A 19,007-nucleotide genomic window follows, 5' to 3' on the forward strand; every position below is an offset into this window, starting at 1 on the left:
AGACAGTGGGCACAGTGGAAACATACCTTTAATGGGTACATAACAATACCATTATGACATGATTTTAGAAAAGAAGGCCCAGACTCTCAGGCATTCTAAAGGCAGCAGATTCCAACCTCTCTGCTGATGAAGAGTTTCTAGAGTTTTCAGAGACAGAGAGTTTGGTCACTGGAATCTTCTTCTTTTCGCGCGTTTTTAACAAGGAACCTCTCTAATGACACTTGCTTTAGACTCCTTTTAAGGATTTTGTTGAAATGTGATATTAACCAGATTCATCTCCCGCACTACTACAGCCTTTTAAACATTTTTCTTCTTCACGGGGAAAGTTGTTGCAGTACAGTTACTAAAGAACAGTCAATACACTTGGACACTTAATAGAAATGGTCACAATGTTATAGTAAACCGTACATGCACACACAGAGTCTGAGCATGGGAGACGATTGCTGCACAATTTCGCAGCGCCCACGAGAGAGAAGAACCATTAGCTCAGTTCACCAGACACTTAGTGTATACGTACTACTTGTGTTTTCTTCACACACATGCTCTTTCACATCACACTGGCTAAATTTAAGAATAGTGCTAAAGTAAAAGTACGATCTCCCTGAGTATTAACTGCATCAGTAGCAAGCCTACAGTGTTTATTTTACCAATGCAAGACATGCTAACTCTTGTAGCTGGTTGAAAACATTCATTTCAACACAGCGTTGCCTTAAGTGTGCCAAAGAGTGATGCATGATGCTCTGTGTTTATTCACTGCATGAACAGTCTTTTTTGACTCAGGGAAATGTTCAGAGGGTTCACCTCCTTCAGCCAACATACTCAGCTGACTGACTGCTCATAGCAACCGGAAAGGGAGGGGTCATGCTGCATAGTGTAATGGTAATAGTGTGACTTTTTCAAACTGCTGCAAACCTTGAAACCAGAAACCGGCCCATGTCTAATCTCTAGTTTAATCAAACCTTTTGGTACTTCTAGGATTAACATCTCATTCAGGCCTTTATGCTGAACCTTGCAGGTCTTTTGGCACTTCACCTCATGTTTATCTTCTGGAAACAGTAAAAATATAAGTTGTAAAACTCAGTTTAGTTTTGTCAAAAAGAATCTACTGTATACAACCACAGAAAATATTCAGTTCATTTACTTTATAGTTTTAATAAATTTAGATACTTTTGGTGCCTAAATACACACTTCTATATTGTTGTCATATAAGATAATGTTGCTACGTTCAAGCATTAATTAGTTTTGTGAAAAAAATCTAAATTATTTGCCAACAGGAGAAGAACAGTAAGACCTAAAATTGCTAAATGTGTGTGAAACATGCCTAATAACCTTATATTTGATTAATGTAATCGCATAATAAGAAATCACAGATACATTTTACTGTGTTTAAGATGCACTCATTAGTTTAGATGTCATGTTTTTGTGTGGTGCATGGTTAGGATCATTGTCTTGCTAAAAGCTGCACCCAGGTTTTAAAACTTAAGCAGTAAGTGAATGACTGTAGTGTGTTACAGTAGATCACACACCTTTCCTCTTCAAATTCTTTCCACCACAGGACACAAACTTCTTTAACCAGACAATGCACTCATTGTCTATGTAGCTCTTCCAGTGTGTAGCCCCACGTCCTGTAGACTCCAGCATCTTTATAAAGCTCTCAGCTTCTGGTTTAACTGCAGTCCAGTTTCCAGTTATCAGATTCAAACTGAGGAAGTCTTCTTCATCATAACAGTACTGCATGTGTCTTTCTGTAGGGGTTCCATTATCACCACACTCACAGCTGTACATCCTCTGTAGTGTATGATCTCCTACACACACACGACGCACACACGCACACGCACACACACACACAGAGAATAATAGGAGTACAATGGGGTTAGTTTCTTTAGGACACTATAAATTTAAACCAGTATTCTCTTCATTATTTTAACCATTGTACTCTTTTTGTCCTGTAATTTTGAAATCTCATATTTTTTAGACTGGTCTTCTTCTGCAGTGGATTGATCTAAAGTACAAAGTCAAAACATCCTAAGCATTTTTTTATCCTGGGACCCAAACCACACACTCAGAAACCCATATTCACTTGTCACTTTAACACATTTATTACAAAGAGCTGTTTAAGCAGCCAGAAACACAACTATACAACCAGACTGCCTGTGCATACACATACAGTGCTTTCCAGAATTACTGGCACCCCTTGTAAAGATGAGTGAAGTGGTTAATTACATTTTTTTCAGTAAAATAGCTTCATCTTCATCAAAACATCTATTTATTAAGAAAATATCAAACCCTTTGATTTAGATTTTCTTGGGATATAAAACATGTTTCCAGCATGTGCCCCCACACCACCACCTAATCTCCATGGTATTTTCTAGTTGGGATAAGCTTCTTTTCACACCAAACCCATCTTGAGTGTATATCCAAAAAGCTTCACACCATAGAGCATGGTCCAATCAAAGGTTTTGCAAAATCCAAGCAATTATGTTTGTGCCTAACTGACAGAAAAGGCATGATGGACCTAGAAAAGAGTTGCATGGGAGAGTGGTATACAGTTCATCCATTGCAAGCATTCCAAAATGGATTCAATTAATTATTTGCCGCTAAATTCTGCAAATACCTTGACAAAAGTTAAATAAAAAATAATGACAACTTGAAAAAAGTTTGAAATCTCTGCAAATTTATATAAAAAAAATCACATGTACATAAGTATTCTAAATCTATGCCATGACACTTAAAATTGATTTCATGTGCATCCTGTTTGCACTGATCATTCTTGAGATGTTTCTACCTAGAGGAACCCCCCAGTGAAAAAAAATACACTTTACTGTATTACAAATATATTGAAATCCTCGATAGTACATTGCAAATATACTAACAAAAAATTGTACCATCAGTTAATATATAAAAAGTATACTAACATCATGCTTTTACCAAATTTTGGAATTAAATTTTTAATATACTTAAAAATAATTGTATTATAGTACACTTTTCAAAAATATATTATTGGAAAATATACTTTAAGTGAAAGGTTGGTCTAATTTCCAAAGTATACTTATTTAAACTTGTTTTTCTATGTGTTTTTGGTATATTTTTAAAAAATATGCTCGAAATAATCATTGTACAAACGTACAGAAAGTATACATTAGAAAACAATTTTTAATATTCGGAAGTGTCAGTATATTATCAGTTAAATTTAAATGTACTTATATTTAGTGCACTACTCTCTCGTGATTTTAGACTCGTTTCTGCACGCTGAATCTCTCTCTCGCGCGCGCGCGATGTTAAACTCGTTTTTGTGCGCTGAAAATCATTTTTTCCTGTTCAAGATAATTTATGTTTGCACTCTCTCACTCTTCTATGCGCTCACAGAATAAAGTGACACTGCAGCGGTGTGATATCTTTGTATCTATTCCAGCAACCCATAGACTAGTTATCGGCCCCTCACCAGCCAATCAGAGATTGTAGGCGGGCAGATTCGGAAAGTCCGCTCTCTGATTGGCTCCCCAGTCCTCCACTTCTAGTTTGAATTAACGGCTGGAAGCTGCATTTTATTTTCATCGGCATAAGGTAAATTTAACGGTGTTTGTTAGGTAATTTGTAATTAAGTACATACTTTAAACTATAGACTGTATTGTCTAATGTGTTGTTGCTAAATCTCATGTACTTTGCTTGTGGTATAATGGCTCCGGAGCTCTCTGCCCGTTTTCAGTCTCTGTGTAACAGAATCAACACACCAGGTTTAAACTAATACTGTACCTGTATACTCTAATACTAATGTCTGTCTGTGTCCACACACCAGGTTTAAACTAATACTGTACCTGTATACTCTAATACTAATGTCTGTCTGTGTCCACACACCAGGTATAAACTAATACTGTACCTGTATACTCTAATACTAATGTCTGTCTGTGTCCACACACCAGGTTTAAACTAATACTGTACCTGTATACTCTAATACTAATGTCTGTCTGTGTCCACACACCAGGTATAAACTAATACTGTACCTGTATACTCTAATACTGATGTCTGTCTGTGTCCACACACCAGGTATAAACTAATACTGTACCTGTATACTCTAATACTGATGTCTGTCTGTGTCCACACACCAGGTTTAAACTAATACTGTACCTGTATACTCTAATACTGATGTCTGTCTGTGTTCAGACTACAGTTTAAGTTTTAGTTTGTGTGATTGTTAAATACAAATAAACTATAGGACAGTTTTTTGTAACCTTGTGCAAATTAAATCTGTTGAACTCATGAATAAAATCTCCCTCATAATTACTGTACTAATGTAATGTGTTTCAAAAACATGTTATAGTGTAGAAAATACATTCAGCATTTGTAAATTATCCTAAACACCTTTAGTGTACTGGTAATACATTTGCAATACTGTAATATAGAAGGTTTTATGTACTGTATGATACAATAAAGTATATTTGTATTAACCGCAAAGTGTACTTTTTTAGTATTTGTAATTGACAAGAAGTATAACAGCTACTGCTGTAATAAAAATATATACTCATAGTATATTAATCATGTATTTGTAACACAGAAAAAAAATAGCTGTAATGTACTTATAATATATTAAATATATACTTAAATTGTATTAATTACTGTCAGGTATGTACGTTAGTACACACACAGGCATATACTTTAAGTGTACTAAGTATACTTAAAGTTGTTCCACTTTAGCACACAAAAGTATACTTAATACACTTAAAATTGTACTTTTGTACAATTTAATTACAACTTAAATACACTTAGTACAAAATTAGTTGTTCCAAAACAGCAAATTTCAAGTATACTAGTCATTAGTCTGGTTGCAAGTACATTTAAGTATGCTTTGGCATGCTAGGATTTAATATACTTAGTATACTTTTTTTTTTTACTAGGGCCAGGATGCATCTGAGCATCTTTTTTTGTTTTTTTATTTTTAATAAATTTACAAAGATATCAAACTAACTTCTTTTACATTGTTATTATGGTGTATTATTTGTAGAATTTGGAGGAAATAATTATTTTAATCCATTTTGGAATAAGGCTTTAACATAACAAAATGTGGAAAAAGTGGCAGGTGGTCTTCCTGAACCAGGGTTGAGAACCAAAATTTTAAACCATATTTTTCAGTTCCTTTTCACTACTGTGACCTACAGCAGTCAAAATATTAAGGGGTTTCATGGTTAAAATCTGGATGGAAATAACATTTTCTGTGCTGTATGATTTTAAAACATTATTTAAGCAAGCATGCAATTTAATCAATATTTTTGTTGATTGCTTCAATTCAACAGTCAGTTGAACAGTTTTTAATCATATTGGTACACTTTCAAATGTTAGATTTTCTAAAAATATACCACAGCTTTTGCAGAAAATACAGAAAATAATTGCAAAATCTTTAAATCTTAAAATCTTCCTTTTTAGGTTGCAAATAGACCATATAAGTGTTTCACTGCATATTATACTTTATACAGTTGTGCATGTGACAAAATTTTAAATTGAAATTCTGCTTCTTCAATGCAATACTGGCACATAATGGACTACAGTACGGAGGAGATTATTAGCAGAGAGACAGAGACTTTTGACTTTTAACATTCCTTTATTTAGAATGTTGTGCATCCGCATTTTTTTTCCCAAAAAGAAAACAAATATGAATAATTAGAAGTAAAAAAAAATGATAAAGAAAATATACACAGAATTAAAATGGTTATGATTAAGGCAGAAAGCGGGACAGGGAGGGCAGGGGAGGGGAAAAAATTAAAAATTAAGATAAAAAGCAATAGAAAAATAGCATATATCATTAATTGGTAAATTGGAAATAAGCTTAGAAAAGAGAGTTTAATTAAAATCTTATAAATAAATAAATAAATAAAAGGTAAAACTAATATGGTAAAATATGTACATTTCTGAGCTGGCGTATTAGGGCATTGTTTAAAATGGCACATACTGTAAAGGTTCACCCCTGGATGGTTCTGCTTGGGATGCACGTGGTTATTGAGGCGGTTCCACTTTGATGACAGTAAAGACTGTGACCACACTGATTGGACTCTATAGTGGCTTGTGACTGCAGTTGCTAAATAGTATACGATTGAAATTTCACTAACAGTTTTGTATCGGAGTCTCTCAACAGCCGAAGTGGACTTAATGTTAATTTAAACACCTTTTCCATTATATTGAACCTTTAACCTTAGAGCACACAGATATATCAGGCACTGATTTATGATCACACTATCTGTTATCACCCAAATGAGGAGGCGTTCCCTGTTGAGTCTGGTTCCTCTCAAGGTTTCTTCCTATTACCATCTCAGGGAGTTTTTCCTTGCCACCATCGAGTTGCTTATCAGGGACAATATAATCATTATGACATATATTTTTCCTTTAGACTTTTCTAAAGTATTTCCATATTTTTTTTTCTGTTTTGCATCAATGATCATTGTTAAAAGCACTATACACATAAAACTAAAAAATTAAACTAAACAACATTAAAGCTCTGAGTGTGTTTCACACTTACCCTTATTTTGATTAAAGCTCTGCATTACTGCTTTTAGGTTAAACTTGAGGATGTGCTGCTCGTCCTGCTGCTTCTGAGTTTCTCTGTTCCAGTACGCTGGATCATCAGCTCGAACCTTCTTTATCCACTCTGTCTTTGGGATTGCCTTGCTAATGTTGCTGTCGTAGTACACAACCTCCTCTCCATCCACCCAAATAGCAGCAGTGAACTCTGGACCATCTGTTCTTGATGAGAATGAAGTGTGGAGGTACTGCAGAGAGTGTGTGTCTGCATTTGTAAAACATATAAAGAACAGAAATTAGGTGGTGAGAATTTTTAAAGTGTAAGTGAAGTATTGTTAAAGGCTGCAACCTGTTCTGTTTCAAGTAATAGATAAATAAAGTCCAGTTTCTAACAAAATGTTATGATTTGATATTTTTCACATTGACAAGCAAATAATGGAGCAATGTTTATGTTCAGCTTGACAGCTCTATAAATGTACATGATGTCCCTTACTTACAAAGAGTTTCATTACAGGAGCACGTTTGTAAGTCTGATTTGTTCGACAAAGTGAGTCTTATATGCCTTTGACACTTATATGCAATCTAAAGCATACCAATCCACCTGACTAATTCTCTGTCTCTTTCCCCACACTGCCAAAATGTGGCCAAAAACTGTACCCGCGCCTAAGGAAATTAATCTCACACACTGAGACATCACATAATGTTGTCTCTGCACCTTTATATTACAAGGGGAATCCCAGACACCATTTTGTCTTAGAAGAAATAATGGAAACTCAGATGATTCGTTCCACTACCCAAAAATATTCCTATAAAAATAATTAATATAAAATAAAAATAATAAACCTGCACTTTATCTTTGAAAAGTGGACAGGAGACAGAAGAGGTGGAGGGAGGTTATTGTGTAGGAGGCACACGCACACACATAATTCCGCAGCACGAGAGAGAAAGAGAGGAGCCATGGCTCAGTAGTGCAAAACCTCGCTTGTTTATCAAGTAAAATTTTATTACAAATTTGTTTTTGCAAAACATTTGCAAACTTAGTTACTTGCAATCCAATTCAACAGTGTTGTCTCTGCGCCTTTAAATTGTAAGGGGAATCCCAGACACCATTTTGTCTCAGAGCTGTTTTCCACTGTATTGGACTGTAAACTCTGTTTAGTTGAGGGTTTTCCAAAATTAGGATTATTCACCATCAGGACAACTTTACAGGACAGACATTTTTATCGTGCTCCTGGACTGATTCATTGAAACCGGTGAGGCAGACTAATTTTTCTTAGCATTTTTTTTTTTTTTTTACTTTACTGATGTCTTATGGGTGTCACACAATCTGAATTCTTTCATTTTCATTTCAAATTCTAAAATTAAACAACAATGCTAATAAACCTGTGTTCTAGTGGAATGGCAAATTAAATACATTCCACTGTCGGGTTTCAGTGAAACAAACATTACAGTGATTATAGTAATCATGTTCATTAGTCAATGTTTTCAGAACAAAACTCTATTAACATATGTTAACTTATCTATTGATCAAGCAGAGGTGACAGAGACATCTCTGGTCATTGATGCCTTAAAGCTAAACAAATAACAAATGGGTAAAACTGTAAAACAACCTCCACACTATTAGGGAAATAAGCATTTGTGAAGTGGAATTGAACATGCTTAGAGCTGCACTCAAAATTAGTTTTGATTTTTTTTTCTTTTTTTTTTTTGTTAATTAAAAGAGGCCATTTGTTTTGACTTTGGAGAAATCACTTGTTATATTGGTTGTGATAAGATATTTAAATTGCTGTTGTTCCCTGATTTATTACAAACAGTTGCAAAGTAATTTTAGCCCAGAACCTAATCTTCAATGGGGATAAATAATTTTGAGTGCAACTGTATGTGAATGTCATATCATGTTGGCTGGCCTGAAACAAACAGCTGGCATGAAATTAGCAGCTTAAATGGTTATTATTTGTCTTGGTAAAATTCACTATTCAAGCATGTTTTAATAAAACTTGCAGATTACCTTATCAAACACAACACATCCAGTTCATCCTAATTCATTAATTTCTAAAACAACTAAAAACATTTTTAAATGTACACCTTTTTTGTGTTCTTTTAAGTCGCTTTCATGATACAAGTGTAACACTTTCTTCAGTGTAAACCTTTCTTAAAAATTCAGAGACTGTAAAAAACCTGTACTCAGTCATAAAGGTTTGTCCATTTAATGTCACAGCCATGACTGATAAAATGCTATTTATATATTTTTAGGATGCTGGAACTGCCCTCTCTTAAAATCTAATAAGGAGGTGGTATAGTGTATGGTACTGTAGTGTGACAGCTGTGCTGCAGCTTTACTCAGGCAGCATCTGGTATTTTCCCCATATTGCACTCATAATAACAATAACAATATTAACAAATAATAACAAATACCAGTCCCAGAGCACATGCTGCATTGGCTTACTACACCCTATATCTGCTTTTTCTATGACAGGAGCCACTGCTGGCCACATTCATTAGACATATACCACCTGTGATATCATCTTTCCTTTGGCTGCGGTTAAAATGTTTAAATCATGAGGCTGCATTCAAGCTCAAATAAAATGCAAGGCATTTCACCACACATACCACTTTTATCTTTAAAAATAAATTTTAAAAAATACAGATTTGCTTAACTACAAAAATCAATAGGGTAAGAAGCTATTGAGTTAAAAATAAATTATATATTAAAAATAATTTATTATTCCAAACAAGCAAACAAAAACATATAGTAAATGCAGTAGGAGAAGCTCCAAATGCTGGCTGATGTTAAAAGCATAACATGAAGGATGTAATACATGTAGCAGAGGGAAATATTTTTAATGTAAGTAGAAGTGGTATCTCTCTAACTCTTCTGCTTCAAACGCTTAAGCATTAATATAGAGCTTTCTTTAAAAAATAATACATATATATAGAGATAACAGTAAAGTCAAAGGTAAAGTCAAAGTCAACTTTATTGTTGATACTGCTGTGTACATACATATAGAGAATTGAAATTACATTACTCTTAGTCCCTTACACACAACATTAATTACAAAAATGTAAATGCAAGAGACGAAAAAAAAACAAAACACAAACTAAGACCATGACAGTATTTAAGACAAATTACTTTATCTGTCCTGCAAAAAGAGACTGATACATTTAGCAGACGCTCTTATCCAGAGCGACTTACATTTTTATCTCATTACAAATCTGAGCAGTTGAGGGTTAAGGGCCTTGCTCAAGGGCCCAACAGGGGTAACTTGGTGGTTGTGGGGTTTGAACCTGGGATCTTCCGAACCGTAGTCCAATGCCTTAACCACTGAGCTCCCCCTGACCACCTGACAGAAGCCACAGGATACCACACGACAGAAGGCTGATATGGTGCAAAGTGGAAACAGTGTGAATAAAAAGTAGTGCAAATGAGCTTTTAATTTGTTTAAAGTGACATATGTATTCAGTTCTTTATTGCTGGGCTGAGGTATTGAACAGTCCAATGCTGCACAAGTAAAGGGTACATACTCACATTTCACAAGGTTTATATAATCATAAGATTTATTTGGGATTTACATTTCTGAGATTTATAATTAATGATTAAATGTATAAATATATAAATATTGCATAAGTTCATATTCTAATTTACTCGGACTTGCGCGTTTGTTTATTTCAAATGCACGTTAATGGACTGGTGCAGCTCTTTGTAGACGGTGCCTGACTTTAAAAAACAACAACAACACTGCTTTAGTCACTTTGAAAATACATAGTTTTACAAATAATTTCTGGAAGAAAAAAACCGTGCGAATATAAAAACCAGCTTTACTGGGACCGAAAGACCGCATGTATTTTTAAAGACCTGAACTTCCTTACATGTACACAGAAAACCCCGCAGTTCAGTTCCACGGAAGACCGAGTAAATTCACTGAATCGCCTCAGGGCTTTGGCAAATACTAAGCACAAGTCAGACACCCCTGTGGCAAGGGTTTAAAAAAGCTGATCCAATAAAAACCCAATTAATACAACTGATATGCAGTCTTGGTCCAGTTCAGTGTTTTTACACTCCGCACTACAGGACAAGGAGCACAACCGAAACTCATGAGCGCGCGCATTTTCCGAGAAACGAAACAGAATGAAAAGAACAGTATCCTGTTTATCCTGTTTATCCAGTACCTCTTTTAGAGCTCGCAGTTTAATGTAACAAAGATAAGCACGTATCCAATATCTTAACGTTAGTACTTTACGCACTGTGAAATAAATAATATCCGTACTTTACTTTAATATTGACATTACAAAATACAGAGGCACATCTGAGAGTTTAACATGCTCTTAAAACTCACCTTGTGTTGAAAGATGAACAAAGAGTGATAGGAAAAGGAGTTCAACAACGACGCGGTGCTCCATTTTACAAAATGTAAAAAATATATAAAATGTATAATATTTATTTTATTAAAATAATTTTATTCGATTATTGATTATACTTTACGAAATTTTCAATACAGTAGAAATTTTATAAACATAAAAAACATATAAAGAACATTAATCATATAAAAACAACAATAGATTTCAATGTCATAAACACAATTTCGCAAAGTATAATCAAGAGAAGGCATTCCAGTACGTCATCTTTGTCTTCTTGTTCCTCTTCTTCTGATTGTCCTTGTCTAGTTGTACCAACGACAGAGATATTATCACCTCCCATTGGGCGGGTTTTTGATTCTCTTAAAATACAATACAATAGAGTATATCCGGGGCCGGTTCTACGGGGGGCAAGAATGTCTTGCCCCCTCAAATCATATTTTGAAATGTTGAGAAAGCACATGTTAATATACTCACAAAATGAATATATTACAAGTTGATAAAATTATCTGCGGTGGCGGAAGAATCCGTGTATTCATTCACAGGCTGCAGCACACGCGCACGCACACACACATACACACACCTTCCCTGAGCCCTCGGTAAAATCTAATCACCGTTCGTATGCAAATAAGTCAAGACGTAGCCTAACGTAGTGTCGTGTAGACATTATTGTTTTACTCAAGTAAGAGTGTAAAAGTACTGGTTTCAAAACTACTTAAAGTATAAAAGTTAAAGTAACGTAAGGGGGAAAAAAGCATTAAGGATAAAAGCTTAGGCTGTGCCACGGGCCTATATACTGCACTAACACCTCATAAAAAAAGAAAAATGTGTTGTTGTTTTGTTGTAATTTTAACGGCCATAGTGATTTGGGATACTGTATATGGCAATTGAAAAAGAATGAATTTTAGTACAATGCAAATACATTAAAGAACCATATATGTGTACTACTGAGCATTAACATGTTTCATGGAGAAGAAGATATGATAACTAGTTGCCTATACATATTTTAATGGTGCAAAAAGTCAAACTTCAGAGGCATGTCATCAGTAACCTTTATTGGAATTTAAATGTACATCCAAGCTTAGCTGCAGGAATCTGTGAGGGCAACATACAAGAAAATTTGTGTTCTTAGTAACAATTACTCTTGTAAGGTTGTCTACAATAAACATTAGTTCTATTAGAATAAATGATTAATCCAAGTGATTTATTAAAAAAAATAAATTATATATATAAAAAGATATATATCATTCCTGTTACCTTCCTGATGCTGTTACCTTCCTCGCTGGTGCTTGGTTGTGACATTTTGCTCGAATCTTGAGTCTCTATCACGGACATCTTCGTCTACTTATCACAACCTTATCAACCGAAAATGCTATTTTATTTAAACGTCCTTGCTGGACGTGTGTGACGTGACGTCATGTGCAGTTGCGATGGATCACGTACCAACCAATAGGGTGTCGGAATGGTATGTTTATACTTTTCATCCAACCACAATTAAATTCGCTCCATCCGCATGGTGCGATTTATTCGGAGGTTTTTTGTTTTTTTGTTTGTTTTTTGAATGCAAGCTGAAATAACATAAGAGTAACGAGGCTATTTTTAAAATGTAAGGAGTAGAAAGTACAGATAATTGCGTGAAAATGTAAGGAGTAGAAGTAAAAGGTGGGCTGAAAAATAATTACTCCAGTAAAGTATAGATACTCAAAATTTCTACTTAAGTAAGGTAACAAAGTAATTGTACTTCGTTACTTGACACCTCTGCATGTAGGAGACTGTTGTAGAGTGGACTGTTCATTTACTATAAAAAAAGTTTAAAACTATATATATATATATATATATATACTCAGCAAAAAAAGAAACGTCCCTTTTTCAGGACTGTGTATTTCAACAATATTGTTGTAAAAATCCAAATAACTTTACAGATCTTCATTGTAAAGGGTTTAAACAATGTTTTTCATGCATTTTCAATTAACCATAATCAATTAATTAACATGCACCTGTGGAATGGTCGTTAAGACCTTAACAGCTTACAGAAAGTAGGCATTTAAGGTCACAGTTCTAAAAACGCAAGACACTAAAGAGACTTGTCTACCGACTGTGAAAACCACCCAAAGAAAGATGCCCAGGGTCCCTGCTCATCTGCATGAACGTGCATTAGGCATGCTGCGGGGAAGCATGAGGACTGCTGATGTGGCTAGGGCAAAAAAATGTCCGCACTGTGAGACGCCTAAGACGGCGCTACAGGGAGACAGGAAGGACACCTGATCATCCTTGCAGTGGAAAACCACGTGTAACAACACCTGCACAGGATTGGTACATCCGAATATCACACCTGCGTGACAGGTGTGACAAGCAATTTCCCTCTGGGATTAATAAAGTTATTTGAATCTTTAAATCTTTGAAGGTACAGGATGGCCACAACAAATGCCCGAATCACACCAGGAACACACAATCCCTCCATCAGTGCTCAGACTGTCCGCAATAGGCAGTCCATGAGAAGGAGATGCACTGCAGTACTTCAAGTACTTCAAATATACAAATATTTACACATTAAGTTTACTGAAAGTAAAAACAGTTGAAAGTCAGAGGACGTTTCTTTTTTTGCTGAGAATATATATACTCATGACCATCCAGCTAAGATAAATGTTATGTTGTTGATTGATAAAATCTGGATTAAGGTTATTTTAATTTATTTTGTTTTATTTATTTAATTTTAATTTTTTAGTTTCCCCCCTGAGGGATTGCCACCTTATTGTGGTCAGGAGGTTTGTGGCCTCAGTGACCTTAAGATCTATACCAGTAGGAGCTTAGTCTTCAAGTGGGACACCCAAGTTGGACAGGTCTGAACGTAGAGACCTGTCCAAGTGTAATCCACTTCTCCAGGCTTTGGAGGCAGCTAACAACACAATTCAGCAAGGACAATACTGTTACTATAAGCACAGGGAAAAACAGTGCTCGAACATGATGTGTACACATGATGCCCCCTTCACATTTCTGACTTCCCCCCATATGTGCCTGTTTAGAACCAGCCCTGATATAGCCTATACTGTAGATGTCTGTGCTGAATAAATTATATTTTAAATTGATACAATTTAATACATATCATAATTTATTTTAGAAACCTTATAATGTAGCTCTATGTTTCTCCTGACTTTCCACTCAAAAAATATATTTTTCTTTTTTGTCAATCCCTTACCCTTTCCCTTTCAGTCTCTTCTTTTACTCTTTACTATTATTTTACATTTTAGCATATTGTTTCAAATGCTTTATAACAATAACACTGTCCTGTTGAATGTTTTATATAATGTATTTTAAAATATTTTTGTATGGTCATTATCATTGGATATTATACAGTCTTATTTAAAGCTCAGTGTTTTTGAAACATCTGTTTGTAAGGGTCCTCCACTAGAGGTCACTGTTTTTATTTTGTAGTTTTTGTTGGCCGACTCAGTTTCCCAGCAGGCACCTCGGTCAGGTGAGGCAGTGCATGGAACCGAGGTAGCCATCAATCAATCTATAAATAGCTGTTTAGACTGGGAAACTGAGTCGAGCATTTTTTGGTACCACCACTGTCATTTATGTGGGCATTTTGGTTTGTTCTGTTTTGTTTGTACTTTGATTTTAGTTGTGTTGACCTGGGCTCTCTTATTGGCAATGTTTCTGTGTATCTTGTGTGTGTCTGTACTAGTGGAGCTGATTCAGTCCTGTCCTCCTGTGTTCTTGTGTTTAGCTAGAGCAGGTAAGTAGGTAGGTGTGTGTTTGGCTAGGAGCGTGTTTAGCTAAGATCTATGTGGAGCTACAGTAACTAGCATGCTTCTAGCCATAGCCCCTTTGTGTCTCTAGCTGTCCTGTGTTTCCTCTCCCCCTAGTGTCCCAGTGCGCCTATAGAGTGCTGTCCCTCCTGGCTTTGGAGTAACGACTAGCTTGTGAGTGCCGCCTCGCTTAGTCTTGGAGGGCTGCCTCGCCTAGCCACTGGGTATCCCTTGTCTGTGTTTCTGTGACCCATTCCCTAGTGTGTGTTAAGCTATCAGGTAAGTGTAGCTTAGTGCATGTTGGGGCTAAAGACATGCTTGGCTAGGTGTATGTGTAGCTAACTGCCATGGTTAAGCACTGCTTAGCCATGTTTAGCTAAAAGCCATGCCTAGCTGATTGCCATGTCTTTAGCCCTCGTCCCGTCCCTCTCTTGGTCTCTCGTCTCTAGTCTTTACGTGTCTCCCGTTCTCTCTAGTGTCCAGTTTCAGCTCCACGCATCGTTTGTGTCCTGTTATGTGTTTGTCCCCCTGCCTGTGTCTCGCCACAGGGCGTGTTTTGTGTCTCCCTTTGCCTGTGTCTCGCCACAGGGCGTGTTTTGTGTCTCCCTTTGCCTGTGTCTCGCCACAGGGCGTGTTTTGTGTCTCCCTTTGCCTGTGTCTCGCCACAGGGCGTGTTTTGTGTCTCCCCCTGCCTGTGTCTCGCCACAGGGCGTGTTTTGTGTCTCCCCCTGCCTGTGTCTCGCCACAGGGCGTGTTTTGTGTCTCCCCCTGCCTGTGTCTCGCCACAGGGCGTGTTTTGTGTCTCCCCCTGCCTGTGTCTCGCCACAGGGCGTGTTTTGTGTCTCCCCCTGCCTGTGTCTCGCCACAGGGCGTGTTTTGTGTCTCCCCCTGCCTGTGTCTCGCCACAGGGCGTGTTTTGTGTCTCCCCCTGCCTGTGTCTCGCCAGAGAGCCCCTGTTAGCACAAAGTTAAGTATGGTTTGAGTTTGTTTGTTCCTTTGCTTGTATCTTTATGTATACTTTGTGTTTACTGTAAGTGGCCTCTAGAGGTCACTATAAGTAATTCTTCAGTCAGTTTATTCATGTGATGGGGTTGTGATTATAAACCCAGGAACCTGTATAACCTCTCAACAGTTTAACGGTTAAGATTTCCTTTGTCCAAGAAGCTAAGCACAAATGTAAGTAAACTTAGTTTGTGTAATTCTAGTGCTGTGCATTTTTGAATTGTTTGGGTTGCTCTGCCTCATGTTCGCATTTGTGTGCTGTTTAGTCCAGAGCCTTTAAAGCTAACTTCTACCTCAGGAAGCAGCAAGTTAAAAGTTTGCACCCTTGGTGAGCGGAGCGAGGTGTGTGTTTTTGTTTCCATGTTTAAGACAGGGAAAATTCTTACTGATGTTTCTGGAATTTTGTTTTGTTGTGTCTCTCTTACAAAAGGTTTGTGTGTTTATATTGTTTAAATACTGTAGTTTTAAGGTTCATATGTAGCATACTGTATGTATAAATGCATGATGATGTACTGTAAAGATGTGAGTTTTATTTGTAAATTTGTATTTAGCCAAAGGCTTATTTAACCAGCTATTTATGTGTTTATTTTAGTTTTCACGGTGCTTACGCTGGTTGCAGAATAAAATCAATTGCACCCGTTAGAGACTCTCTGCCTTGTATTCAGAAGCCAAGGGCTGCGACATTTACCCTTAATTAAAAGACTCTTTTTGGTTACACCACCCCTCTGCCTCTATGCCTGCTCCTTCCGCCCACGGCGTTCAACACCTGCCACAACACCCCGATCATGACACTGTTCTAATGTGTTTATATTTTGAGGTAAGCACTAGCTGGTGAAGACAATGTAAAAATAAAATGACAGTTTAAAAATATTTTAAAACACCCATGAAAAATACAAATCTAAATCTACTTCAAGTAGCATGTTTTTTTGTTTTGAGGCCGAGCGTCACATGATCACAATTGAGCCAATGGTTTTTCTCTCTCTCGTGCTGCAGAATTGTGGGTAATTGTCTCCCCTGCTCAGTCATAGTCTGTGTCTCTTACTTGTATAATCAATCAACATTTTAACAACATGATTATAATAAAAAAAGATTTTCCAGGGGGAGCTGTCTGTACCATTCCCGGAGTCGGCCATTCAGTAGTCCTAATGGCTGCAGATTCCTACTTGTGTGATGACTTTCATGACTTTTTGAGCATGCTAAGACCTTAAAAAAAGGCCTTGATGATTGGGGGGGATTCAAATGAAAGAACGAATCCTTAGAAGAACAAGAGGGCCCATCACAAGCGCTTGGGCTCTAAAAACAAACAGAAAAACCATACCGTATCACACCAAAGCAGCTGGTAGGCAAAGAAATGTAATTAAACAAACTACAGTGGAACATTGGATTGCGACCATAATTCATTCAGGAAGCGTGCTTGTATATCAAAACACTCATAAGGCAAATTTCCCCATAAGAAATAATGGAAACTCAAATTATTTCTTCCACAAACAAAAAAACATTATATATATAAAACTTCTTTCTTGACTTGTCTGACTATTCTCCAGTCTCTCTCTTTCTGTGGGTAAAAAGCGGGCTACAGTTGAGTTTGCAAAACTTATTTTATTAAGCCAAACAGCACGACAGTCTACAGACTTCTCTCATGTGCTTCTCACACCGTGTCACTCTGTCACCTGTCCCCCTGGGAACACAGGACAGGTAACTTGTTAGTTCCTCTTAACATAAGTAACATAACCAATAAATTAAACATTACACATGCAGAGATATAGACAAAATAATAATAATAATAATGCACTGTAAATAATAATTAAATAATATTCATTACTAAATTAAAACACATAAATAAATATATACCATGATATGCAATACCTGTAATACATAAAAAAATCAATGCAGTAAACTTAAAATAATCCCAAATATATTGTTTGTAGGAACTAAGGTTACAGTCTTCCCTTGCTATGAGTAGAAATGTCCTCATTTCAATAAACCAGTGAGAAAATAAATAACAGACATGAGAGAAAACAACAAGGGCAACCTTGGCAAACATCAGTAACAATTTTTTATTTTTTTTTAAATTACACATAAAACAGCAATATAGTCTTATGAAAGGTAGTGTTTAGCCTGAGTCATACTCAAAACATTCACATGCAAATTGCAGTGCAACACCCAGTTACAGCAACCAAAGAACAAAATACAACACATAAGATGCTGTTACTATCCAATCAAGTCCGTTAGGGCACAAAGTCCCTGTACTTAAGTGGCCGCCTAACCTGACGACCTGCACGAGATGTGACCTGCACGGGCCCATGGCTAAGTGAAGCGCGTCCACCAACGTGACTGTTGGTAACAGGTGAAGATGGGGAAGAAGAACCAGGGTCAGTAAGATTAACATTGGGTTTACTCCTGCCCTGAGGAACAGTCCTGGTTAGAATGGTTAGGCTCTGCCATCCAGCCGTGGCAGGAACGTAAGGAGGAGTTGGAGGGCGAAAAGGAAAAGCCCCTGACAATGCAGTGAGACAAGGAGTTGGAGCCACTGATGTGCCAGCTCTAGATGACATGGGAGATGCATGAGGGATAATCAGAGCAGCTGGTAAAACCCCATCTGTATGACTTCAATCTGTTATGGTAAACAACACATGACATTAAATGTGCGTCTCTAGGATCCATGATCTCAAAGGTGACACCTGGGTATCCATCTCTGCTCATCCGTCGCTGGACCACAAATAGCCCTTTCCATCTAGGAGCAAGCTTCTGCATCTTTTGTGCAGGTTTATCCAAAAGAACAAGGTCACCTGGTTGGTGAGGGTGAAACACCAATTTCTTGTCATACTGAGTTTTTTGACGCTGTTTAGTTGTAGCAGTGTCCTGAGCCGTATCTGGTGTTGATGAGGTCAATGCAGGACTACAGTTCAACATGACATCAAGTGGCAAATTTGGTTCCCTTCCATGAACAAGGAAGAACGGGGAAAATCCTGTGCCAGAATGAACACTTGAGTTATATGCCAGTTCAGCTTGTGGCAAATACTGATCCCATTTGCCTCCAGTGTGTGATATATATTTAGCGACTTGATCCTTCAGCATCCTGTTTAGTCTCTCCACCAGGCCGTCTGATTGGGCATGATATGGAGATGTGCGAGTTTTGGTAATGCCCAGTAATGTGCAGAGATGTTTAATGAGGTCTGATTCAAATTGCCTGCCCTGGTCTGTGTGAATGGACTCTGGTAAGCCATGTTGTCATATGTAGTCCTCAAAAATGCACTTTGCCACAGTGGTCGCGCGTTGGTCCTTCAGCGGTAAGAGATTGACATAGCATGTAAAATAGTCCATGACTACAAGAACATACCTGTTGCCTTGTGTAGTGACAGGTAGCTCAGTGATGTCCGCTTTGAAATGGCC

General features: G+C 36.9%; 1 protein-coding gene across 1 annotated transcript in view; it reads right to left on the minus strand.

Annotated features, from left to right (window-relative positions):
- The window catches only part of LOC128509142 (BOLA class I histocompatibility antigen, alpha chain BL3-7-like), a 170,026-nt gene extending 159,121 nt beyond the window's left edge, over positions 1-10,905 (minus strand). Inside the window, exons 1-3 of the mRNA XM_053480730.1 lie at positions 10,842-10,905; positions 6,506-6,772; positions 1,527-1,805 (exon numbers count right to left, since the gene is read on the minus strand). Of these exons, the coding sequence (XP_053336705.1) occupies positions 1,527-1,805; positions 6,506-6,772; positions 10,842-10,905 (610 nt within the window). The remainder of the gene's footprint in view (positions 1-1,526; positions 1,806-6,505; positions 6,773-10,841) is intronic.
- Between the last annotated feature and the right edge of the window lie 8,102 nt (positions 10,906-19,007).

This window comes from Clarias gariepinus, chromosome 21, assembly GCF_024256425.1.
Source record: "Clarias gariepinus isolate MV-2021 ecotype Netherlands chromosome 21, CGAR_prim_01v2, whole genome shotgun sequence".
Classification (NCBI taxonomy): domain Eukaryota; kingdom Metazoa; phylum Chordata; class Actinopteri; order Siluriformes; family Clariidae; genus Clarias; species Clarias gariepinus.